The following is a 26185-nucleotide window of genomic DNA, read 5'->3' as shown; positions in this document are numbered from 1 at the left end:
AGCTAGCACACAAGTTATATTGTGGGGCACTTAACCTAATAAAGTACCATTGCTGTGAATTAAATCACAATGAATTCCCTGAATATTTTTATTCTTTTTCTAGACAAGTGTTTCCAATTTGTCAGAAAGTCAAAAGCGTTGGTGTTTCACCTGAAATGGGCAACAAAGCCACCCTACATAGCTGTATTATTCTCATTGGCATAAAAGCAGATGAATATTATAACTGCTAGTGTGAAGTATGTTAGACATTTGTTTGTTGGAAAAGCTTCAAATTGTCCTGAATGTCAGAGTTTTGTATTACATTGTTTAAAAGCAAGCAGACTTGAAATTTGTCTTACATTTAACTAAATTTTCTATGTAGTTAACTACCCAAGTTCTTATGGTGCCAGTGCACTAGAATACAATGAATTCCTTGGATAATTTTACTCATAATTCAAGTAAAGTGTTTCCAAATGGTCAGAAATTTGTTGGTAGGCCCACATCCACACATTTGAAGCTCTGCAGTTATGATATACGCGTTAGCGTGAGAAATGTTTGCACTGTCCCTTTAATGAAGAACCAGCCCACACTCGGCATGTGACACAACAAGGAAGTTTCAATGTATCGTCTTGATACAATAATAGCTTCACTTTACAGTGACTTCTCTTTAACAGCTTACTTTTTTATTATTTTGTACTCCAAAGAAGTAACAGCTTAAAAATAGCGATGCAACTTGAATGATGTTTATTATAATGCCCACGCATCGACAGCGCAACATGTTTGTATTGCTCCTGATTTTAACTGTAACGCTGCTATTTCCACTTGGACATTCATCGTTACCTCTTGTTGTCAATACTTGGCCATTCAAAAGTGCGACGGCTGCAGGTAGGCCATACTTGGATTTTGCTGTCTGTTAACACTCAATTGTTACTTCAGAGCAGAGTCCAATTATGTGACACCGTCGATACTTTAAATATAATACAACTTTAACAGGAACTTTTGGGCATGCTGGTAACGTGTTTTTGATTGTTTTGGATATGATTTATATATATTTATATACATTATTGTACATTACAGAGCATTTTGCATGGTTCTGTACTGCATACTCCCCCTTTCACCTTTAAAATCAAACTATAGTTGGCCCATCGATGGGTATGATCATACTACCTTGGATGTTGCTTTGTATGTGTATGGATTTGTATGTTGCTTTCCAACACGTGATTTATTGACATCTACTTTTAACAGCAAAACACAGCACAGTGTTTTTTTTTAAACAAAGAAATTAGTTTAATAATAAACTATTAATGCAGCTATTATGATAATTAATTCTGTGACTCACTTGCTAAAATCTTGAGTCCACCATTATTTGTTTTTCTTATATAAACATTTGCTGCCCATCTTTTTTAAAATCCTAAGTTAGGATATCACCCTGAGAGGTGGCAAGCGTTTTCATGCATGTGCGATTTTCATAAGTAGTCATCATTTATAATAGTCACTAAATTCGTGTTTGTTGCAGTCTTGGATTTTTATTTATTTATTCAAATGCTAACTTTAAGCTACTTCAGATCTGCAAAATCAGTTCCTATGACCAATTTTAATCATGATAGGAGAAAGAGGACTTAGTATTTTGTGTGGCAAATTCCTTGGCTGCTTTATAATCAGTATTTTCAGGTTTTCCCCTCTCTCAACATTAGACTTTTCCCCCCCAGTGTACTTGTGACTCAACCAGAGCGTATACGTATGAAAGACCATCAGGGTCTTAGATGGGGATATGAAATGGGCTGAACTCTCTAGGCTTCATAACTACCAGTGGCAGGCCTGCCCTCCCTCCATTTGATTTCCATCAGGATGATACATTGGTCATGTTCAAATTGAAGGTGAAAATGTTTCAGCTTTGCTTGTGACTTATCTGTCTAGTCGGTTTGCAGCAGGTGCATAGCTTGACACGAAAAATGATAGGAATGGTATTCAAAACATCTCAAGCAACAGCTCAGACCTGAGGTGATTAAAGTTCACATAAGAATCTCACTCTTTGATAGATGGATGCCCTTTAATTTATCAGATGTCTTGTCAGCTTTCCATTTTTATTTTACTGGCAGAGGATATGAAAATGAAAAAATAAATAAATAAAATAAATAAATAAACAAATAAAAAAACACCAAAAAGCAGGTTTCTTTAGTTAGGAGATATTTAAAGGTGTAGTCTGTGAGCCTCAACTATTGATCCGCCCATTTTGGGGCTTGTCTTTTACTTTACTTTACTCAGTGAACAAATGCTTTCCACATTCCTGTTTTATAGGTGGCCATCTAACTTTAACTCATCAGTTCAGATAATAAATTTAATTATGTACTTGAAATGTTTACTATGATTTAAAGTCATTATTCTTAAAAACGCTTAGGTGGGTTTGCATAATTTTTTAATTCAGCATTTCTAGGATGTAAAATAGTTTATTTTTATAAACCTAAATATCACAGTTATTGGTCAAAGGTTCTGTCAAGCTAAATGTAAATTGCAGTGGGTATTTGAACTGTCTCCATCAGGCTTAGCTGTTTTTTTGTCAAATAAAGATTTGTTGGACAGAGTGATCCTGCATGCTGAAAGGCTCATTGTGTGTGTAGCATGGAGTGCCCTGCAGTCCGGTGGCTCAGTGTTGGATGCAGTGGAGAAAGGCTGTGCCCGCTGTGAAATGGAGCAGTGTGATGGCAGTGTCGGCTTTGGCGGGAGCCCCGATGAGTCTGGGGAGACCACACTGGATGCCATGATCATGAATGGGTAAACCATGGATGTATACTGTGCTGTTGAACAAAGAAAACTAGGTAATGACATGGTAAAAAATAATGTGTAATGCAGCCTAGCTGAGCAGTGAAGATAGGTATCTAGGATTTTTTCTTTTTCTTTTCTCTTTTTTTTTTTTGTCATGTTACTGGAATTTCACAGCTTTCATATCTAGCGGCCATTTTCACAGCCATGTAAGTCAGCCTCAATCTTTAGATGTTATGCTTTAGCACTATTTGATGTGAGCATGAAATATCTATCAATGAACAGAGAAAAGGTTATGAAGATGTTTTTTTTTTTTATTGAGAACCTATGTTTTTTTTTTGTTTTTTTTAAGATGACTCAGATCTTGAAATGCTAATTAGGCACATGCAGCTGTCAACATACTGTTACACTTTTTTACAATTTGTGCTGTTGATGTCCATGTATCTTTAACATTTACACACTTAACTGGATGACCTTTCCTTCAAACCATTCTTCAGTGAAATACTAATTAAGAGTCTCATTAGGATCCAAAAGCTTGCCAATTATTAGGTCCTTAAAAACTAACATTTACACTCTCAGAAGTTATAATGGGAAGTAAATGTCAGCCCACAACAAAAGACAAGCAGCAAGCTGTTTGCGGTTTCTTTATTGAATGTTTCTTCCTTTACTGGCAGGAAAATTGGCTTTTTTTTGTGTGTTACATAGTCATGAATACATTGAAAGAAGAGGCTGGTCTCCTGCACACAATCCAATATAGTTGCAGAGAAATCCAGCAGATATCACCAGCAGCTATTTTATTTACTCTGAGCACAAGATTCTAAACAAACACCTGTACGGTAATCCAATAGAGGAGTCCGGCTAGAAACACCGGCTCTGTAAAAATGCTGCATCTTTGATATTGTGTCAGGGAAGACGTAACTCTGTGCATACTCTTTAGGTTTAAGCTTCTTATGATAAATATTAAATATAATCCAGTTTATTACAATACCATGCAAAATGCAGCATCAACAATTTAATGACAAAATTGAGATCACGTCACTCTGATGCAGTTTCAAAGAAAAACAAATATGCCAGTCCCTCTAATTCATTGTTGCAGAAAGCATTTTTGTCTTCATTTTTGCCCGAGTGTTTATGAAGGTTACACATGATAACCTTCATAAATAAATTAGAGACAGATAACTTGATCTAGCAAGCCAGCAGGAATGTCTCTTTACTGTGTTTCTCTTTGAGTAGTAACACAATGGAGGTGGGCGCTGTGGCAGACCTGAGAAGAATAAAAAATGCCATTGGAGTTGCGAGAGCTGTGATGGAGCACACTGACCACACACTGCTAGTGGGAGAGTCAGGTACGTGTGGATGAGATTAAGTGAAAATAAAAATGAAAAAGAAAAGGCTGATAGGGGAGGAAATAATCTTGAAGTTTATTTGAACAACACACAGTATATAAATTCATTTTAAAGATCTAACTCAACTTCAATGTTTAGTATATTTATGTAGAGTTTGAAAGAAAGGGATAAAAAAAGATGCCTAAAGGACACTTGAATTTCCATTAATGAGCTCAGACAGGCACTTATCGCATCAGGGCTGAGGCTTTTTAGACAGAATAAGCTTTAATCCCTCGATGACTAACATTAGCAATTGGTGATGAATGCATTGGTCAGAGCTCCAGTATGATCCTCTGAACATAAAGAGAATTATTGTTAAGTGCTCAAGTGCAAATGGAAAAAAAAAAAAAAAAACACATAAGAGCATTCTTTATTTATTTATCTTTTTTCATTAGAGTCCTAGATGAATTAAGAGAGATCAAAATCCAAAGACCAAAATTAAAACATCTCATTCTGATGTGAGAAGTCACTTTTAATTCAAATGATTGGGATGAAATGTATGAAATTCTGACAACAGCATTCTTCAGAAAATACGACGACTCTGAGTCGGAGCTGCAGAAACACATCTTCCTTCACAAGCAGTCTGCAAGCCTAAATGAAATGAAATTGCCTCCTGTCCTTTCTTTGCTGGTGACCCTTTGTTTTTGTCTTAACCTGAGGTCAGAGTGGTCTAGAATGAGTAACTTGACCTGAAAGTATTGCTTCTCTTTTTATAGCTTCCATTTTTGCAGAAAACATGGGCTTTGTTGCAGAAGACTTGACTACCAACAAATCTGAGAATATTTTCTTACAGTGGCTGAAGGGCAACTGCCAACCTAATTATCGAAAGGTACGTGCACATACATGTGAATTAAACTCAGTTTTTTTTTTTTCTTTCTTGTGCTGGTTACAGGCATGCTGCTTCTAAAAGATGGATTTCAAAAAGAGAAATTGACAGGCATACTAAAGTACTTCATAAAGCGTCAGCTTTTCTGGTAAAGGTTATGCCCTGTAGCATTGAGCTGTTGCTATTCTTCAAAAGCCTCCCAGTTCGCTTCCCCAATAATGTCACAACATCTCCAGAATAAGTGAGAAGTTGTACATCCAAACAGAATTTACTACATTTATACTCTTTAGAAAGAGCCTAAACTAATCTGATTATTTCCTCAAATTATTCATAGACATTAATAATGGAATTTACCCAGCTCAGTATGTCAAAATTGGTTATGAAGTTGGGGCAGATGCTTAATATATATATTTTTTCATTATTCATTATCGTGACCGCTCAGAGCTGCATGGTGGTTCTCCGGCTTCCTCCCACCATCCAAAGACATGCATGTTAGGTTAATTGGTCACTTTAAATTCTCCCTAGGAGTGAGTATGTGTGTGTGAATGGTTGTTTGTCCCTATATGTTTTGGCCCTGTTGATGACCCTGCCTCTCACCTGTTAAAATGCTGAGATTGGCTCCAGTTTACCTGCGACCCGAAATAGATGCTTAAATATATTTTGTGTGGCAAATCCCCTGAGGAAATAATATATAAGGTGTGTCCCAGTTCAGGGTCTGTGCGGATTCGTCGGCCACATACGTCTTTGCGGTGCGCAAAGTACCAATTCACAGAATTTGAAGGACCTTCGACTCCACCCTTCAAATCTGCACTTCGTTTGGCCTCAAACGAAGGCTGCTGGTGACGCATCCTTCGCGGCCTCTTTTTTCCCAGAATTCATTGTGCACAAGACGGTGGCGAATCAGCAACCGAGCTCAGAAGACTATGTTTTAGCTTTCAACTAAGCTTTGAAAAAAAAGCACGTTTTTTTTTTTTAACTACATTTTAGTAGAAACGTTACAAAACCAAGTACATTAAAAGCATGTTTGTTAAATGGTGACAATAAAATTCTGTAATATTTTATATTAATAGATTTTTAAGGGATTAATGATGTGTGTATCGCCTGGAAAACAACAGAGCCTCAGACTGTTTTTTTTTTTTCTTATTTTTACTGTCGGTGTTACCGGTCGGCTTTAACATCCACTGAAGTGTCCTATGAGTAATTTCAGAGGTTTAAGTGATTCAACGTCCTGTGTTGTTGCTAAGGGAAATTCTTGTTGACTAGGTAGGCTGTCCCATTTCACCAACGTTAAGCTGACTTCGAAGTGTGTAGACTACGGAGGACACTCTGTAGCCTGCGTAGTCTGCGTCTACACGTCAACTCACTGTTTGAATGGAAGAAAACTTTATGAAATGACTAGATGGGGATGTAAAAAGTGCATATAATTTAGTATTTTGGCTTTAAAACCAGACTTTTATTTAACCAAGTTGCCAGTATTGTAAATAAAAATGAAGCAAATTGAGATTATTTTTAATTGAGCAAATAAAATGGAGTCTTAAAAGTAAAATTACCTTAATTCTCCCTTTGACAAATCTATACACACACTCTAATTTAGAGCTGTGTGTCTGGGTCATTGAAGATATCAGAAAGCAGACCAAACCACGGTGAGGAAAAGGAGGGCGGTTGTAGGCAGGCAACTGCTGACATCATCAAGTAGTAGTTGCTCCAATTGTAATATCCACCTGGAGTACTGTGCATCTGCACGCTGACGTCTACTCAGAGGCACTCCAAACATTCACACCACAAATTAAGTCTACTGACAAGGCTGCACCAGCTACACAGAGCCTTGTGCAGACACATTTATAGCACAATCCTTTGACCTGGAGACCCCAACTGTAAATGTTTAAAACTTTGTTTTATTTTGCATCTATAATCAGCACAAATAATTTAATGCTGGAAATGATTTTGTATTTTGCATTATATGGTAAAATATTGAGGGAACAGCTATTGGACCCACCTGCCTTCTTTATATTTCCATCTGGTGCTGTCAGTAAGGGAATAATCCATGTCTGTTTAGAATGAATTAAATTCTTTATAGGAAAACAGTCAAAAACAGTAGGGTGTGATGAACTAAAAAAAAATCATCTTTTCAAACAGCAACTATGTCATGTTTCCCCCTTTTAACCAAGTTCCTTCTGAAAACTTTTCATTGTTTCTGAGTGGAGCAGAACCCGTATTCCTCATGACTAAAGAGAAAGTTCCAATGGTTTCATCTTCATGAAAGGGAATATTGTAAAACTCAGATTCTGCAGCTATCCATTGAACTCAATATTTGACACTTCTGAGCAGAATTCCACTTACCTTTAACATCAAAGAAACAGAATAAACTTTTCACACTCTCCTATGGGTCAAACTGGTGTGCTCAAACTACAGAGATAATCACAAAGTGTGCTAGGTTTGAAGCACTACCCAGAACCACTTGCAATGGAGGTGGAGTTACTCTAGGTTACATGTGTTTCAGTATATGACTTCTGGAGATGCCTCCCTACTTTATACCATTGTAGGAATTACTGTTGGGTATAAAACCAATTAATAACAACAGCACTGAAGGTTTTATTTAGGTAATGCTCAAGAAATCAAGCTACCTATAGATAAGTATGTCTTGTGTCTTAAAGTAATTAGGTCCCAAGACATATGCATAATGGAAAAAGTGATGTCCTCCTCTCTCCTGTCAACAGAATGTCATTCCGGATCCTTCAAAGTCGTGTGGACCCTACAGACCCGTGGCAATACAAATGCAGAGCAAGAGGGCACGGCCTGTTAATGGACACTCCCATGACACCATAGGTACCGCTTACCATGTTACTTTTACTACATGGTCGCGTTTTTGCTCGTCTCCCTTTTAAAGTTTCAGTTATATATTCATACAGAGCTTCACGCTGCTTTGACTAGCTGCTATACTTATACTTGTGTGCCATTTCTTCACAAGGTATATTTGCTCTTGATCAACATGGACATGTTGCAGCCGGTACATCAACCAATGGACTTACTCACAAGGTTTCAGGGTGAGTACAATATACAGAGTTCAATGCCAAAAACACTGCTGTTGGTGATCATCACGATTTATTGATTATAAACTGTAGAACGTCTTCATTCGTCTTAAATAGATAATGCTCCATCACATCCACGTACACAGTTATAGGACAGTTATTCTCCTTGAGGAGGATGAGCAGCATCTTCCAGTTATTGACAGTGATATGTTCATAACTACCTCAAAGGCATGCTATCATGATATTCCTAAAGAAATAATGTAGACTCATACAGAAATAATCTCATTTGGCTGCTGGGGGTTTCCAGCCATGAACCAATTAGTACATTAACTGCTCTGTTCTGTGATTGGCTGCAGTACATCTTTGACTTTTTCAACATTACTTCTTTTTTTTTTTAATTAAATTGCTTTTTTACTTGGGAGGAGGGGTCACATTTAAATACCGTTTTCCAACAGTTACTAAAAGTAATAGCTTAGCCTTCCCATAAATCCAATTTATATGAAAAAAATAATACAAACCAGGTATCATCCAACACTTTTACTAAATGAAAACAGAGAGAAAAAAAACTTTGATTTAATATGAGCTTGTATACATTAAGATAAAATCAGACCAGCCTAGTTTAAACCTCTTCCAAATGGATGCTGTAAATGCAGGGGATGTGCTTAGTGCAGTAATATGATCATCGGTAATTATTTTACTCATTTTCATAATAGGAAAAAATGATTAAATTAAGAATGTCATCACATGTTCCATGTAATTTATGTGATCAAATATCTTTGTGTGTTGTCCTATGTTAATAAAACATTCCATCATTAAATCAGAGAAAATTTGGTTATAAAAGCTTCAAAGGGAAAGACTAGTGAGATTATGTAGCGGTGCTTAGTAATAACCTAAAACATGGCGTCTCATCAGTCACAATTCAGGTCACTGAAAAAGTTACTCTCCCGGAGGAAGGGTGACACTGATCAAAGTCTAAACAGGAGAATTCTTATATTATTGTCGTATTATTGGTAATTAATTTGCAAACGTATTTCTTCCTATGTTTAAACAATAAGTTTGTTAACAAGTCTGGAGATCTCCGTTACATTTACTTGGCACACACTTTTATCCAAAGCAGCTTCAAAGCAAGGAACATACAAGGGAGTAAGGTGGGTTTCAGCAGCTTGCCCAAGGACACTTCAGTGTGTTGACTGAGTTGAACCAGTGATCTTCTGGTTGAAGGACGACCAATCTACCTTGTGGGCTACAGCTGATATGTATACATGTATTCATGGTAGACTTAAGACAAACACTAGAAGTGATTACATCATTTTGAATGTTTAATGAGAGTTGTAAGGCTGATGCACTGCTACTGTAGAAACACTAAGTTGGAACCCAGCGGAGGAGCAAGGGTAGCAGTGGTTATAAATTTCACAGAGGTTGTTTTCCCCCCATCCTACACTCAAGCCAGCAGTTATAAATATTATATTGCATTCCTACCAATAGATCACCCTAAATGTTACATACCGAGACTTTAAAATGAGAGCATATATTATGGTGTATTGAGAAACAAAACCCAAAACAATCTGTATAAAGGTCCAAAAGGACAGAAACGTTAGCATGATCAGTAAACTGCGATGTAGGTTTTATTCTGCTTTTGTGACTTTAGTATCATATTTATGGAAAGATTTTTAGTCATTTTGAACAGGCCTAGTGAAGTTAACTTCGACTCCTTTCTGCTACAAAATTCCTTAACAATTAGTTAAACAAGTTAGTTTGTTGATACTTAACACAGCTGATAAAAAGAGGGATTTGCTTTTAGCTGTTATTACTGAAGACACAAAAATTTTCCCTTTATCTTTTTCCTGATGCGACATTTCTCTGTGTGTGCATGTCCTTGTCATGTTTCGTGTTGTGTAGGCGTGTTGGGGACTCTCCTATTGTTGGATCTGGGGCCTATGCAGACAGCTCAGCTGGTGCTGCTGCAGCTACTGGAGATGGTGACATCATGATGCGCTTTCTACCCAGGTGCTTTGACCATTTTATGAAATAATTTCAAAGGTTTTCTGTGTTATTATTAATAATAATAATAATAAATGAAATATTAACTTCATAAACACAATCTGTTGTGGAAGTAATGTGGCGTGTTCCCACATTATGTCAACTGAAATGATTTCATTGAAGTTTTCTTGCATATCAAAATAGTTTCCTATGACTCGGCCATAAACCCAGCTGAACCAAACTGAACATATCTAATTCTAAACTCCTCCATTCTCCCTAACCGGATTTTCTTTTCCAGTCTCCTGTATGAAAAATAAGGTAACTGAACAGCAAGTATTCTTCAGAGGATATCGACATTTGTGACGTGAGCAGATTTTAAACAGGCAACTTCTAGGGTGAGCCTCAAGCTCCAAGTGCATAAATAGTATTATAAAGGGAGAAGGCATGACTATGTTGCCCCAAAACTGTCACTCGTACGCTCCTCCAAAGTAGCGGGATTTCACTTAAACAGCCGTTTCTTTCCAGGTTCAGAGAATTCTTTTTTCCTCCGTACTGAAGGCTTTATTTAGCCAGGCTAGTTTGGTGAGCAGTGAGCACACATGCCATTCTTTTAAAGTTGTGCACACCACACCCGAGGGTTGTCTATTTCAATTATAGTTTTTTTTTTTTTACTCCCTTCCTGGAAGTACTGCAGGTTGTTTATCAAGAGAACCTTGTTATTATTGGCCAAAATTATGTCTATTTTTCCAGGTTATTTTCAATTATGTTATTAAAAGCTTTAGTATAGACTGTGGTCAAAATACAGCAGTAACACATTCTCCAGTGCATCTACGAGTGCAACACGTCTGATGTGAATATTAAAAAGAAAGACTATTTTCTTTCAGTATTTTGAGATAAAATATAATTGATCAGTTTTATGTGAAGCACTTTGAATTGTCTTGTGCATGAAATGTGTTATACAAATAAACTAAGCCCTGCTTACTTTCTGATTTTCTTTTCTTGTGAACGCCTATAAAGAGGTGACATAATGTGCATGAAGTCGAGTAAGACCGGGTTTAAAGGATTCAGGGTTTTATCATTATGCTCAGCCCATGTTATAATTCTAAGGGCATCACTATCATGATCCTGGTTGGTTGCCTTGACAGCACTTATTAGTTTGCCTCATGTCATCCTGCCAACAGTTACTTGGCCGTGGAGCTGATGAGGGCTGGGGCCGATCCCTCAGCAGCCTGCAAGTCGGCCATTTCCAGAATCAAGAGGCATTACCCCCAATTCTTTGGAGCCATCATCTGTGCTAACACAACAGGACATTATGGTGAGTGTTTGGCTTCACAAATACAGACCCAAAAGACACAATACAGGATTAAAATTACTCTATAAAATAGTAACAGATTTTTTTAAGAAGATATTACACTTGTAGACCATTTAAGTAAAATCATGCAGTGTTAATTCCTTTGTCTCAATTTATAAAAGACAAGCTAGCAACAGAGACGTGAATATCACAACATAGAATGTCTCAGTATCTTGTGTTAGGTGTCGCTCCGGTCTGATGACGTCGATGTGTGAAAAGTATTATGAAAAAAAGACAGTTTAAATAAAAGCTGTCATTAAACCAGAGCGTTTAGTGATCGGTTCGTGGTTCAGACACTTCTTTTGGGCTTTTTCAGTTAAAAGTTTTGTTAAAACAGCATTTCCTCTAACAAGCATAAAATAAAAACTTAAACATTTTGAAGTTTGTATTCAAAAGCTTAGAGAAGATCAAGTTAAGCTCACCTGTAAAGGTTTTAGTGGATTTTAAAAACACTGACATCATAGAAAAAACCAAATTCCCCATTTTTGAGTTGAGTAGTCTGTTTATCTATACATCCATCTCTGTCTGTTCGTTCGTCATTGTAATTTTCTCAGACCAAAGTCAATTTCTTAATAATAAAATCTAAAGGGAAGAAAAATAAATAAAAAACGCTTAAAAGTAAAGCAGACATCAAACAGTAGAAAATCCAGAAAACAAAAAACCCTTTATACCTAAAACTTCGAAAAAAGAAAAAGGATGTTTGTCATCTATTCCTCCTCAAAGAGCTCCAACAATATCTACTATAGCCTAGAAATGTTGTTCTCATGGCAACGGTGGCCAATTTTGGAACCTTTTGTGGCAGATAAAGAGGCACACCCTTTGGCTTTCCTTCTTTAGTGAACTCATAGTACTTTCACCTTCAAATAACAGCTTGTTCCACTCAAAATCTACTTTTACAGTATATCCCCAGTGTTTTTGTTGCACACATAACCTACTTTTCACCACATGAAATGAGACCAGAGTGCAAATGAGAAAGTAGGATTAACAGATATTAACATCTGAAGGATGATTAGAGGAATTAGCATCACTACGATGGAACATTCAGATAAAACTCTCATTATGTTGGGCCCATGATACTAAAAGGGTATGAAATGCTTTTCCTCTAACAGGCCTATCTCTCCTTCATCTTCTCAGGTGCAGCTTGTAACAAAGTCCAGAGCCTCACAAAGTTCCAGTACATGGTTTCAAACTCGGAGTCAGACACGCCAACCCTGAAGTCTGTAGATTGTTTTTAGATGGAGATGGACTCTCTCTGCATCTTTAAGTGTATGAATTCAGTCTCCTTGCTGTCATTTATTTCCATGATTTAATAAATCCGAATTAAAAAATAATACACTTGTCAATAAAAATGGGAACTAGTTTAAGTGGTTGGATTCTGTCAGATTTATCACCTTTTTTTTTTTTTTATAAATAACTGGAAAGTAACACAGAAATATGCAGATTGCATCTTTATTAGATATTCACAATGTGCCAGTTTATAATCTCGAGGCCATATGCTTAATTAAGTGTTTAGGTAAATAAAAATGCATGTTTAATTCTGATGATCATTTATAATCTTTGCCCCCCCCCCCAAAAAAAAAAAATCAAAGAAATCAGTGTTTGTATGGTTGTAATCCATTAGCAGCCAGGGAGGATAGAAACCCCTGCTCCATTCTCTGCCCACTGGAAAAAGTCACATTGTTTACCCCTTTGAAAGCTGCAGGTGTAGAAATTCCGGCCATTGTTGGGTCCAAGCTTCAGAACCGTCCTCATTAAACAGCGTTTCCCATGGTGACAAAAAGGAAAGTGCAAATCTGCCCACTGCAATGAGAAATGATTTATTAGCTCTGTTTTAAGCTGCTTTTCAAAGTTGTCGGATGGGCTTAAAAAAAGAGAAGAGGAAAAAAAAGAACAAGAAGACAAAGTTAACTTTCCCTCATCACCTCAAAGAAGTTGCACTTGGTCTCTCTGGGTAGCGAGCAGGCATAAAATTGCCGTCCCTTATTCCCCCCCTCCTTGTGGACCACCCTGAGGACAGCTGGACGACGATGGGATGCACAACACGGGGTGCTGGGAGTGGAGGAAATGGAAGTTGTGGGACTTGCCGCCTCCATTCTGCGCACACTGAGAAGTGAAGAAACTGTCTTATTATTTTAAAAGATGTTGTAAATAAAATGCAGGAATATCTGTCACTTTAACACTTATTGCTGCGTGAGCAACCTCCTTTCAGCTGTGTGTAATGATGTTGGCTGGCAATCATTGTGTATAGCTGTTGTCCTACTGTGGCAATTTATCACTTTGAACTTTTTTTTCTTTAACAATGTTGTATTAAAATTCCACAGATGCTGTTTTATCCAACTCATTCCCTGAAGTTGCAAAAAACTTCTCTTATTATAAACTTATTCATGAACAGCCAAATAAGAGATTCACTCACCCTGAGTTGGGGGTTGCATTTTGAGCATTGTTACTGGGAAAGAGACTGTGATCAATTCTCATTTTCTTGGATGGGTGACTGTAGGAGGCCAGTGATTCCCCACTGGAGAGCTCGACACTTTGCTTCTGCCAGCCACCAGAGGCATAATTGGGGCTTGTTGTCCCTTGGCAGACGCTGTTTTTATATAAACCTTCTGCCGCCAAGGAATTCAAATGACTGCTGGCTGGGGAGAGCGGGGAGTTTACAGGCTTTGGCTTCTTGCTCATGTCAGAGAAAACAAGGGTGGAAGTCCCGAATGCAGACCTCCAGTTGACTTTGAGCTCCTCTTGTGGCTTCTTGAAGGCGGTGCAGGGGTATTTAATTAAATCAACAGTGAAGGGCGATGCTTCACTGCTAATGTTGTCTTTGTGGACTGTGGAAAGGGAGCCAGAGTGAGAAACTCGATTTATGTTCAGCAGCTGCAGCTCATTCTGATGCACTGGCTGCTCTCACAAAGAAAAATAATGCAGGTTGTTGTTTTATGTGGTTAGCTTGCCATAAAATGTACTAGTAGGCAGTATACCTCAGGGCTCTATAATTAAAAAAAATCTATTAAATGAATCCAAACTTCCCCAAAGAAAAGAATTTTTTTTAAAAAAAGGACAAACACACTTAAAATGAAGTATATGTTTTCAGTCAATGGACTATAATGGCCTCACAGAGTCTTTAACAGGGAGAGTAAATCCAGCTCTCCAGTTCTAGATATCTCATGATCGTGCCATTGGGAGAGGCTCTTAACCCCCCACTGTTACAGTGGAGGTGCACAGTAGGAGAATATATAAGTATACATATGTAAATCAGAGTATTAATGACAAGCTCTGTCAGATTTATGTGGAGCACTAAGGGTGTGTGTAATTCATTTTCAAAGCTCTTACAGGAATCTAAATATACAGCAGGATTTAGGATACTTCTGTATGTCAAGTTACTCATATATGCTTGTGTTTTAAAAGCTAAGAGCAACATTGTAAAAAAAAATTCAAATAAAAAAATAAATAAATGCAGTAATTACAAGTGCAGCCTCGCCCTTTAGAAACTGGAATGTCTCGTATTATAAGACTGGACTGAAAGGGACTTGTGGTGCAGATTAATAAAAAGAAAACCCTTTTTAAGTCAGAGTTAAGAAAAAGAAGAAACTAAAGAGTGCTGCAGCTGCAGACATACAAAGATGCTGTGAAGTGCTGTTTTACAGCCGTCTAGCTCTTTAGTCAACTATGATTTGAAAAACTTGGTTTATTTAACTTTGGGTGGTGTGATCTTGTAGAAATGTGGTTTGGTTGCAACTGAGACACAACAAGGACAAGTCTTTCAAACAAAGTTCACTGCTGTTGTAATGTATCTCAGGGCAACTGGAGACAAATGACCAGCTGACAGACATGGTCATTATCCTTACTGCAACAGATGAACCCCAAAGAGAAGTCAGCCCACTTGACTCCACTGTCATTTGATGTTTGCTGTTCTCCTCAAAAGCACTGAAGCATTGATGTCCAATTGTACACGCTCACGTTCGGCTATACAGCAGAAACACTGTGTTTCATCTCTTGTTAAGAAAGAAGTTCTGTCACCCCATTAGAGCCAGCGACCACAAAAGATTATTTCGCTCACCTTTGGGTCTTGGAGTGAGGCAGGCATCACAGGCTTTCGCTGCTGGCTGGTTGATGAGCGTGCAGAGTTGACAAGCCCAGTCCTCTTCCTCCTTCTTTGCCACATCATCACTGGTTCGCTCATTGTATGCCCAACTGATCAGACTGTTTCTAAGAGGAAGCTTACTGGATAAAGGAAACAGAACCTTAGTGATCTTAATAAGCTTCTGAAGCAAAAACAGCTTAATACTGGCTGAAAAAAATGCAAAATTTTCAGTCTCTTTGTGTTTATATAGAAATGTTTGTTGCTGTTAAAAGAGACTGTAGTTTACTATATTAACAAGGGGGAGAAAACAACTGAATTTATAATTTTTTTTTTTTACTTCTACACAATTGATATAATTGACATAAGCTCACCAAACATTCATATCAACTCCTTTCTACAGCAGATTTACAGACAATTTAGCCTTTACTTGTTTAACCACATTAACAGCTCAAATAGTTGAATATATTAACACGTAGGTGGGAGAGTGTATGTGAGAAAAGTGTGATGTTTGAAATGTAAAATGCATGTGGCTTTCACATCGTTATTTTTGTACTGATGCACAGTATGTATTATTATTTATTCTTCAGTATAATTAATTTTTTTGATTTTGTTTTATTTGAAAGAGGCCATACTACAATGACATAAGTAATAGTGATAATATCAATTATATTAGTTACATTTATAATAAAAATAACTAATACAAATATATATCTATAAATGATTTAGATAACATACCATAAATTATGCCTTATTTTGATTATTGCTATAGAAGACATTATTGAGTTGACATATGAAATATTAACATCTACTAAAACTGCTTAAAGTAAATATTTAAATCTTTAATAACAGGAAGAAAACGTTATGTAAGTGATGAGGGAGTGATACTGACAACGATGATGATGATGATGACTTATTCATGCATCCATTTTCCTGTTTTTGCTTTTCTTTCATTAGAGAATTGTTGGGATGAATATGTGATCATCAGTCGTGTCTTTATGAAAGTAAAAGAAGTTAACCAAGAATGCAAAGCTATCCTAGTTTCATAAGGCCATAAAATAGCATGAAACTTGAAGTATATAGAGCCGAGATTTAACGTATCATGTTATCTTCTAGATATTTAACTAAGAAATACTTTAATGCAGCACGTGCAAATAGGAACTGCAAATGTAAAGCTGGCAATAAATAAATAATTAAAGCAGGTATTTAACAAACTTTTTAAAAAGAAACATTTGGAGATCAAGCAATGGTTGAAGAGACTCAGTAAATGCAATGTGTTTCATAAAACTGCTCCAAGCGTAGACGTTTGTGCTCTGACATGAAGGCTTGAGCATGTTTGAAAAAAAAGAAAAAGACAAATCTGCAGTACCATGGAGGAGGAAAGTAGCAGCATCTTTCAGGAAACTTCTCGCCGATTGCTCTATCAGCTGTGTAATGCGTGTTATGGCTTTAAATTCTAACCCCTTGCAAAGCTTTTCTCAAACATAGCCCAGGAGGTGTTGAGCCGATGCCCTGGCTGGCAAACACAGCCTTCTATGTGCATTAATTCTCACCCCATAACACTTCCCACTCCCTGCCAAGCCCATCTGCCTGCAAAGATGGCCTCTATGAATTTGAACATATCATCTAAAAAGCTTTAAAACTTTCTGCAAAGACAGCTTTTAGACCATGACGCTGTGCTGATGCTACATTTTTAGTAACAAATCTACAAATCGCAACGTTGAAAGATGTTTTTTTCCCTTTAGAGTAGAAAATTTTGACACATAAACAGTTAACCTAATATTAATGTATTTAATATCTACCCTAAATATCATATCAGTTATAAAGATATGTACCTACTTATCAGAATAAATATGCCTTTGCATTGTTTAAACTTAAAGAAATAAAAAAGCTGAACTTGTTTAAACAAAATCCAAAACCTTCAAAAGGAAAAACTTTTAAAACAATACTTTCTCCGTCAAAGTGCCAGAGGTCTACAAGGACTTCTACCTGATGTCAATTCCTCTGGGATCTCCTTTTTGACAGCGCTCACAGAAGTAAGTCATCCTCCCATTGTCTCCAAGACGACAGACGGTGATGACATGAGAGCAGTGGCCACACTGGGGAAGCTTGTAGACTTTGTAATGTTTGTAGAGAGGAGAGCCAGATTTGCGACACTGATAGAGATGAGGATGGCAGAGAAGATCAACACAACGGACAGAACAGAAAATGAAATCACACCTTCTGACTTGTCTGCAGGGTTAAGACAAATGTTTCATCCATTCTTCAGAAAATAAGTTTGATATTTGCATTCAAACTGGTCTTTTCTTTCATGGAACTCGCTCAGCCAGCAACATGAAACTGTGCACACCTGTAATATCTACCAATGTACACACCAACCTTGATTTCTTATATAAAGTAATAATGACTAACCTTGTAAAACAGAAGAGTAAAATCGCGGGTCATCTTTACCACATGGTGGATCTGCTCATCTGTCAGCTGCTGGACCTGGAGATGAGAAGAGACTGTATTTAAAATGATGAAGAGGAGAAAAATCACATAATTTATATGTCAAAGAATTGCAGTCAAGGCAGCCATGGTTTGACTTTGCCTCAGACAGCTATAGCTATACGTAGCTATTTGTTTGCACTCTCAGGACACCTAGCGGCTTAGTAATGAAGAGAAAACCCATTAAGATTCAACAATCCTGGAAGAAGAAGGGACTAAAAAGTCCAGAATAAATGTTTTGGTCGGTCTACTGATACATTCAAATGGGTCAGGCGGCCTTGCAGAATAAGGCCTCTGGTAATAGCTTAATAGAAGTACTCACGCCAAAACGCATGCCTTCTTTCTTCTTTGCAATTAAAAGCTACTTTTTACTTTTCTTTCCCTCAGAGCAATGTAAGACATTGATCTATCCAGATCCTGAAAGAAATCCTGATTATTCATGTTTATTAATTTATCTATTTTACTAATGCATTCTCTAATTTGCAAGATAAAACCCTTCAAGCCAAAAAAAAAGAGCAACATTTCCATTTTCTAACAGCATAGAATAGAAGGAATATATGTGCCACAATGCGCTTCATACTAACCCCTATTTCATCTTCCTCTTTACATTGAATCACACAGTAAAGCAAGAATTTTTTCTTTTTTTTTCTGAGCGTTGTCTTGCATTTTTTATTTCTCTGCTGAACACAATCCATCATCTCTTCCATACCTTCACGGCTGGGTGGAGGCCTGAGTCAAACAGGGCTTCGTTTTTAATGATGTTGCCGACTCCCGGCATGACAGCTTGGTCTAGGAGAACGTCACAGAGCATCCTGCTACGTTGGCTCCTCACTGCCTCCTCAGAGCGTGAGAAGCTAAACTTGGAGGAGCACACATCCAGACTCTCCATGGCCCTGACTTTCTGCTGGCAGTCCTCTGTCAACCTGCAAATGAACAATTCATTTAAGTTCTTTTAAACATTAAGAAACACCGGATTTCATAGTGATAAGACTGGGCAACACAGGTGACAGTAGAAATAAATATCTGCCTAGCTACTTGCTACTGAACATCATAACAGGACTTTAAAGGCCTTGATCAGGACAAATGTCGAGCAAAAAAGAAGAAAAAAAAAGAAAAAGGGGGTCATTTTTCATGCAACAAAAGCCACTGTCTTTGGACACATCCTAATATAGGACATACTCACTGACTCACACTTATACCCCAAGGTGAACTCCTGTCACCTCAATCTATCTAGGCTAGGATGGTGTCCTCGTTACCTTATTTCCACAGCGCTGTCGAAGAAGCTCACAATGTCGTTGGTAAGGTGAATTTCTAGCACGGGAGTGGACCCTGTTCTGATCTGCCTTTCAGCTGGATTTATACGCATCGATCCATTCATACCAAAGTGGACTCTAGAAGTTGTGAAAAAAAACAGAAAAGACTTTTCATTTAAAGATATCATGTTTAAGAGAGAGGTGACCTGTTGGATATTGACACCAGTTTGTCACATTCAAACTACTAAACTTTAGCGCCCACTATCAAAGGCTAATTAAACATCCTGTCGCTTATCTGAACCTTTCTCCAGCTAGTAAACATCTGATGTTGACTTCTGTCTCATCTTTGGCTTTGTGCATTTCTCTTGTTTTTTTTTAACCAAGCTTCCTCTGATAATGTTTTCCTGCATTTCCGTGCAGAATCAGCCATGATCGTAAACATCCGGTGTGTTGATATCCAGTTGCTGGCATGCAATGCAGTGTTGTAAAGCAAAATGCAATTGTTATAAAAACAAAAAACAAAAAAACTGAGTTGCAAAGTGTTTCTCAGCCTCGGTATGTTGTGGGGCAAAGAATGTGCATAATGAATGTCAATGTGCCATCAAAATGGATCAGAAGCAGTTTTAAGGTCAGTAACTTATATAGTATTGCTTTACATCTTTGAAAATGCTGATGATCAGCATCTCTACATGCTTGCTCAATCAAATTCATTAAAATAAATGATCAAATCTTGTTGACAAACAGACGTACAGGTGACAAACGATAAAATTAAACAACAATCTAGTTTATTACTCCCCAAAGGCACCATTGTAATTTTCTGTATGTTTTCTTTTCATCTTTAAAAATTAAAAAAGGCACATCATTCCAGAGGGTGATGGCTGGAACGATCAGACCCCAGCACAAAGCAAGACTTATTGATCTTGATTCTATAGACAAGATAGTATAGACAAAAACTCACGGCACAGTTTGATACCCCGTGTGCAGATCTTTGCCTTTACTGTGATGTGTCCAAATTGAAACGCACAGCAAGACCTCCTCCTTTTAGCTTTCTGCTAACGTTGCTTCTATCTGCTCGTACAATCTTAAACACATGTATAAACACAAGTTTAGGATATACTCCTGCAGCCATGTCTTAGTGAAACACATAATACTGCATTCTCTGTATTCCTTCTGCATCCTTGTTAGAACTTCAAGCTTGTCCATTTTGTTATCTGACAATATTACATTTCCCACCAGAACAGTTGGAGGAAACATTTTGAATTCTCTCCTCTATTGTCTCTGCCTTGCTCCTGCCCTGTATCCTCTGTTTCCTCTCCAGCTCGTGTGGGACTTGGTGTGGTATTTCACTCATTAATTTGGTTTTGGAGAGCTTAATCACTGTATCCCGCTGGTACACAGCTTTTGCGTTGCCACAGATACTCAAATACTTCTCTTCTGACAATCAAGGATAAAAACTTAAAACTGAAGGTCACCTGCCACCGTATAGAAATAACAGAATCTCAAACTACTAAAAGATGGCATCTTTTACATTAATTTAACTTTCAGGAACGTGTCTCCTTTAAACCACTTTAAAATCTGATTTTATGACAGAACTTACTTTCATAAACGCTGTTATTGAAACTTCAGCCTCCACTGTATTTGTTAGGGCTGTGAAAACAGTAACTGTAAAGCGTGCAGCTGCAGGAAGAAGCTTGTGAAATCTGTGGGATGAACAGGATTTCTGAGCAGATTACTCACTAAATGCAGCCTGATCTTCATATGGGTAGAAATTCTAAACACACACAATGTGATTAAACTAAGAACACACAAATTGTCCTTGAACACACAACGAGGAAGCAACTGACAGCGCAGGCTGGGAAAGGAACTCAAACCTCTGAGCAAACTACTTTCTCATGATTTGAGTTGGAGTGTTCCAGATAAGGAAATGAGAAGTGAAGGATGAATTGCAGAGGTGCCCTACCCCATAAATAAAAGTGCACATAAACTACTCTTAAGAAGAATGATTTAGTGCTCTGAGCCATCTTTCAATCTCAAAAACTTTCACAGGAAGAAGTATACAGATGCATGAAGATAGAAAAGGCTACAAGAGCTTTTCTAAAGTCAAAGGTGGTCATCAATCTGCAAGGAAGGAAAACAGACTTAAAACTGATGATATTCAGGGCTACTACTCCATCTAAAGGTGAATATACTGCAAAAGATAATACCAAGAGAACAACTACAAATACTGGCTGAAGTGAAAAGAACCAAAAGGAACAACAGAAATTGTTACTACTACAAGTCTGCCATTAAACAAACACTAGATAAGAAAAATCTGTTAACATGTGGCAATTAGCAAAAATGCACAACAGTGTCAAGATGAAAACAGGCTCTGCACACCTATAACAAGACTTCACCCCAAATGTGAAGCATTTGTGAGGAAGAATTAAGATTTGGAATTACTTTCCTCCGCAAGGCTCGAGCATCTTGCAGTCATCAAGAAAAATAATTTGTTAAAACCATCAAGAAATTTAGCTGAAGTCACAGCTCTTACATTTTAGTTGTTAATAATTTCTCATATAAAAACTGAGATAATGATTTTGAGAGCATGTCTGTTCTCTTTTTATGCCACTATTATATTATATTATAAGCTTACTTATAATTTTATAATGCCTCCAATCTTTATAAAGAAAGTCATCAATTTACCAGAAAACAAAAAAGAAGCATAAATGTAAAATATAATAATAAAATAGGTGAAGGAACAGGTACGCCTGCTTGAGAGGCATTTCATCTTTTGGTTTGACTATTTCTAACATGAATTGGGCCCAAGATGGAGATCTAAATAATAATCAGTTCAAATCATATATATATATATATATATATATATATATATATATATATTTTTTTTTTTTTTCCTGCAGAGTACACACACACACACCCACACCCAGTAAGCAACTAGCCCAATCCCCACAAACCCTTATATAACATTAACTACAAGTAGTAGCAGCTCATATGGGTGTAGTTACCTTAAAGCTCTTGAACCGAAGTACATGAAGAGCTCCTTGCCAAGGGTTTCCACACCCGTGTACTGACAATCGGAAAAACTGTGGAAGGTATTTGATCCAGAGCTGTTTTTCTAAAAAGAGAGACCCACTGGTCAATAAACTATGAAGACATTCGTACTGTAACTTAGCTCAGGGCAAATCATAAGTTTACTTACGGTGGAAGTTGCCAAACTGCCCCTGACCTCCTTTACTTTCTGTCCTATCTTAACTTTCGACCGGATTTTCTCTCCGTTTAACGTGCAGCCCGGGCCCTCCACCATCTTTTAGTCCAGACAAACTTCACGTCAGGCGGCAGCTTCCCGAAAGTTTGTTGATGATTTCATTGCCGCCACAATGTTCAACGGTGCGCATGCGCGTTAGGGTTTGTACCCAGAAATGGGTACACGAGGAGCGCAGTGTATTAAAGGTATATTAACCCATTTTCACCCTTTTTAACTGACTCGTTATAAAAATGACAGTTTTCGGAGTTAAACATCATTAAATTAAAAATGCCAAAACATATGAGCATTTAGGAACACTTTCAGAATTGGTATCAGAAAGATTTTTTTAATCACCCGGGAAATACAATGGAAAGAATAGATATGCGAGCTCTTGAATTTTATAAATGAAAAAAAAAAAAAAACCTTCATAGAAATTACCATGAATAACAAATTCTGATGTCTAAAATAATACATATAATTTGATCAAGTTGTCCCTTTCATTAATAACAAACACGGTCCACTGCTCATCTTGCACCTAAAAAAATGAACTCTTTAATACCTATACAAGTTGTTGATGGTATGGAAAGAAAAATTATTGTAACACAGAAATGTTTAATTTTGAATATGCAAATGATGATATTAGTTTAAGTGAATGTTAAACACAGCAGCATTATGTTGCCATTATATATATATATATATATATATATATATATATATATATATATATATATATATATATATATATATATATATATATAGTGTATTTGTGAATTGATAACTAAATGTAATTCTGTTCACTTTTCACTTGATGGCGCTATTGTACAATTGTTGGGCCAGAGTGACAAGCTCAATGTAAAATAACAGACAGATAGACAGACAGACAGCAGACAGAAGGACAGACAGATAGATAGATAGATAGATAGATAGATAGATAGATAGATAGATAGATAGATAGATAGATAGATAGATAGATAGATAGATAGATAGATAGATAGATAGATAGATAGATAGATAGATAGATAGATAGATAGCATTACCCTAAATAACTTGATTGATCTAGAAACATTTCTTTCTGCAGGTCCAGATAAAACTAGATGGACTCCATGTTCCCAAGCACAGTACTTGGAGTTGCTGAACCAGTTTGTGTTTTTTCCCTTGCTACTAAAACTAAAAGCTGCATGCAGAGCTCTGTCTCCTCTGCATATGAAAGAATAAAGGGCAGCAACACTGTGATCCCCCTTGATTAGGCACATACTGATCCAGATTTAATTTGAGTTTTTGGTACATCATATGAAAACAGATTAGCAATACATCAACAAAAATACTTTTAGCAATAACAACTATTGGAAAAACGTACATTAAATATTAAGAAATATGTTTCAGGTAATGTAAAATCACTTTGCTGAATTAACTGTTAATTACTTTATTGATGCCTCTTCTGCAGTTGAGAATGGAAATACATAATGTTATAAAAGGCACATTATAGAGGTTTGCTGTTCTGACAAAGGAAAAAAGCATGGAGAACCAGTGATATCTGATATTATTGTGAGAAGTTGTACACATATGGAGGATACTGAAAACATAAAGAAGTTAAGTGACTTTGCGATAAATAAAGGATTAATGTTCACTTGGACTAATGCATGGCTGGCAAGAAAATTTTAAAATGAATGAATTCAAGCCTTTATGGCAATACTGATAACAAATAGGTGGGTAATTTAATTGTGAAACAACCAAGTCATACCAAATTATGTTTTAAACTGCAGTGTTTAATCAATTCTGCAAGTTTCCCCACATTAAGCTAAATTAAATTAATTCTGATTAATTCATGGTGACAAATGAAGACAGACGGATGTAAATACTGGTTATTTCTTTTGCTGTATGTGTGCCACTGGCCGAGTCTAATGCATATCCAGTCTGCAACTATCTATTATGTATAATTGCACATGTATTAGCAGCTGCATCATTTCACATGTTATTAGGCATAAACACAGCATAAAAATGGATGTGTCCTGTGGTTGGGCACTTCATGTTTAGTCTGTTTTGTAAAGTATACTCTTCTCTCTGTGTTGACCTATTAATGCTTTAGTTTTCTGTATTACATTTTTAGATCATGACAGCAGGATCAGTTTTGACTAAATACTGAAAATGTCATGCTGTAGGCTTGAACGGCCTTAAGGAATACTAGTCAGTGAAACTAGCTGAGATTCAATAGAGCAAACAATATAGAGCCTGCAACTAATAATTATTATATTCTACTTGCTGAGCGATTAATGACACATGACTAATTAACTGATGACCATTTTGTAATAACATTATCAGAGTGCAAATATACACATGCATATACCAGCCTTGTAGCCATATTTTAGATCTATATCATTTTCAAACAAGACATTGAAGAATTGTTTATCAAATCCAATGATAGTAGACTAATAACTTATGTTTCTTTTTTTAACAGACAGACATATTTTTGGCATAATTCAGTGCAGTAAATGAAGAGCAGCTTTGTTGACACAAAGAAACTATGTGCATAGGCTGTTTCAAACCCCCAATCAGATGATTTTCTTGTAACAAACAGCTCAACTTTATTGATTTGTTACAAGCTGAATTAACTAACTTAAAAACCTTTGATATGGCTGTATATAAATAGCTCATGACTCAGTGCGTATGTCTTGAGACAGAAGCCACAGGACATATATTAGGGATTTAGGATCTGTGTTTTCTGTTTGTCACGGAGGATTGTGGGATTGCAGATGTGAGGATAGGTGTGAGACATTATAAACGCATGTATGACATGCTTACACAGCATCTCAAATCCACCAATTTAATTAAACTGTGATAAGACTCTTAAAGGATGAGGCAAATTGTCTTGAGATTTGCAAAAAATATTCTCATTCTCTAGCAGTCTCCTCCTAATTATCCTAATGAGTCTCATAATTGCATAATAATGTTTAATAATTACAGTTGATGTGTCTGTATGGGGTTTAAGTGTGCATGTTCTTTTTCATGGACACATACATTTTAAAATCATGTGTTTTGGCTGTTTTGCTTATGTGTGAATGGAAAGTGCATTAACAATTTAAAAACAGAGAGTTATTAAAGTGGAAGACTATTTCTAGGTGGCTGTGTGATGAATACTTGATAAGCTTAAAGTGAAATAACATTTTGTTCTCTAAATGAGCATATAAAGCCATTTCAGCTTTTGTGAAATAAGGCATAAGGTATTGGCCAGATTCACTTGCAGTGCATTGTCAGTGAGTTTAAAAAGAACAAGAATTTTCCTATTTCTCTGCATTTTTTTCTCTGCATGAGACCCAGGTATTTCCAGCAAAAACCATAATTTCCCATTTACAGTAGGTCTCCTTCTGTATATACAGATCTGCCACAGTTGCTATTGACTTAATTAAAAAACAAACACACCTGTGTTTCAAAGCTACTTGCACTATAGAAGTTTACAATGGCAGAGTGCTGTAGTCTGAAGGTTTTATGTTTGTGTCTCTTAGTTTTCTAGTCATTTTGTCATTTTTGAGTTCTGGCTTGTTTCCTCTTTTATTTTGTGAAATTTTTTCCCCTTGTGTATTCTGTTTGCTTTACTTCCTGTTCCAAGCTTCACACCATTAATTGTCACACCTGCTTCTTGTTTTGCAATAAGTCCCTCTGAATGTGCTTCAGGATTTCCTTTATTCATTGCCAGTTCATTGTGTGTGTGTTAGATGAGTTGTCTAGTCTGTAGTTGGGTCTTTTGTTCAATTAAACCTTTATACAATACCGTCATCTGGTGTTTCAGTCCTATATTTGGGTCCCATTTTCTCATCTCCAGCT

General features: G+C 36.8%; 2 protein-coding genes across 2 annotated transcripts; one reads left to right on the top strand and one right to left on the bottom strand.

Annotated features, from left to right (window-relative positions):
* Nucleotides 1-584: 584 nt before the first annotated feature.
* aga (aspartylglucosaminidase) lies at nucleotides 585-12674 on the top strand. The gene is made up of 9 exons (XM_041990663.1): nucleotides 585-864; nucleotides 2598-2751; nucleotides 3973-4085; nucleotides 4841-4953; nucleotides 7668-7776; nucleotides 7919-7994; nucleotides 9879-9986; nucleotides 11141-11274; nucleotides 12445-12674. Exons 1-9 carry the CDS (start codon nucleotides 717-719, stop codon nucleotides 12543-12545), a joined length of 1056 nt encoding a protein of 351 aa, XP_041846597.1. The 5' UTR covers nucleotides 585-716; the 3' UTR covers nucleotides 12546-12674.
* Nucleotides 12675-12745: 71 nt separating this feature from the next.
* neil3 (nei-like DNA glycosylase 3) lies at nucleotides 12746-22497 on the bottom strand. Its single transcript, XM_041990662.1, has 10 exons — nucleotides 22322-22497; nucleotides 22128-22237; nucleotides 19129-19263; nucleotides 18582-18795; nucleotides 17798-17872; nucleotides 17375-17541; nucleotides 15365-15528; nucleotides 13724-14135; nucleotides 13233-13413; nucleotides 12746-13110 (listed from the first exon to the last, which is right to left on the bottom strand). The coding sequence occupies exons 1-10, from the start codon at nucleotides 22424-22426 to the stop codon at nucleotides 12928-12930; spliced, it is 1746 nt and encodes a 581-aa protein (XP_041846596.1). The 5' UTR covers nucleotides 22427-22497; the 3' UTR covers nucleotides 12746-12927.
* Nucleotides 22498-26185: the final 3688 nt, after the last annotated feature.

The sequence above is a fragment of the Melanotaenia boesemani genome, chromosome 7, assembly GCF_017639745.1.
Source record: "Melanotaenia boesemani isolate fMelBoe1 chromosome 7, fMelBoe1.pri, whole genome shotgun sequence".
NCBI lineage: Eukaryota > Metazoa > Chordata > Actinopteri > Atheriniformes > Melanotaeniidae > Melanotaenia > Melanotaenia boesemani.
This window is presented reverse-complemented; position numbering and strand designations above follow the sequence as displayed.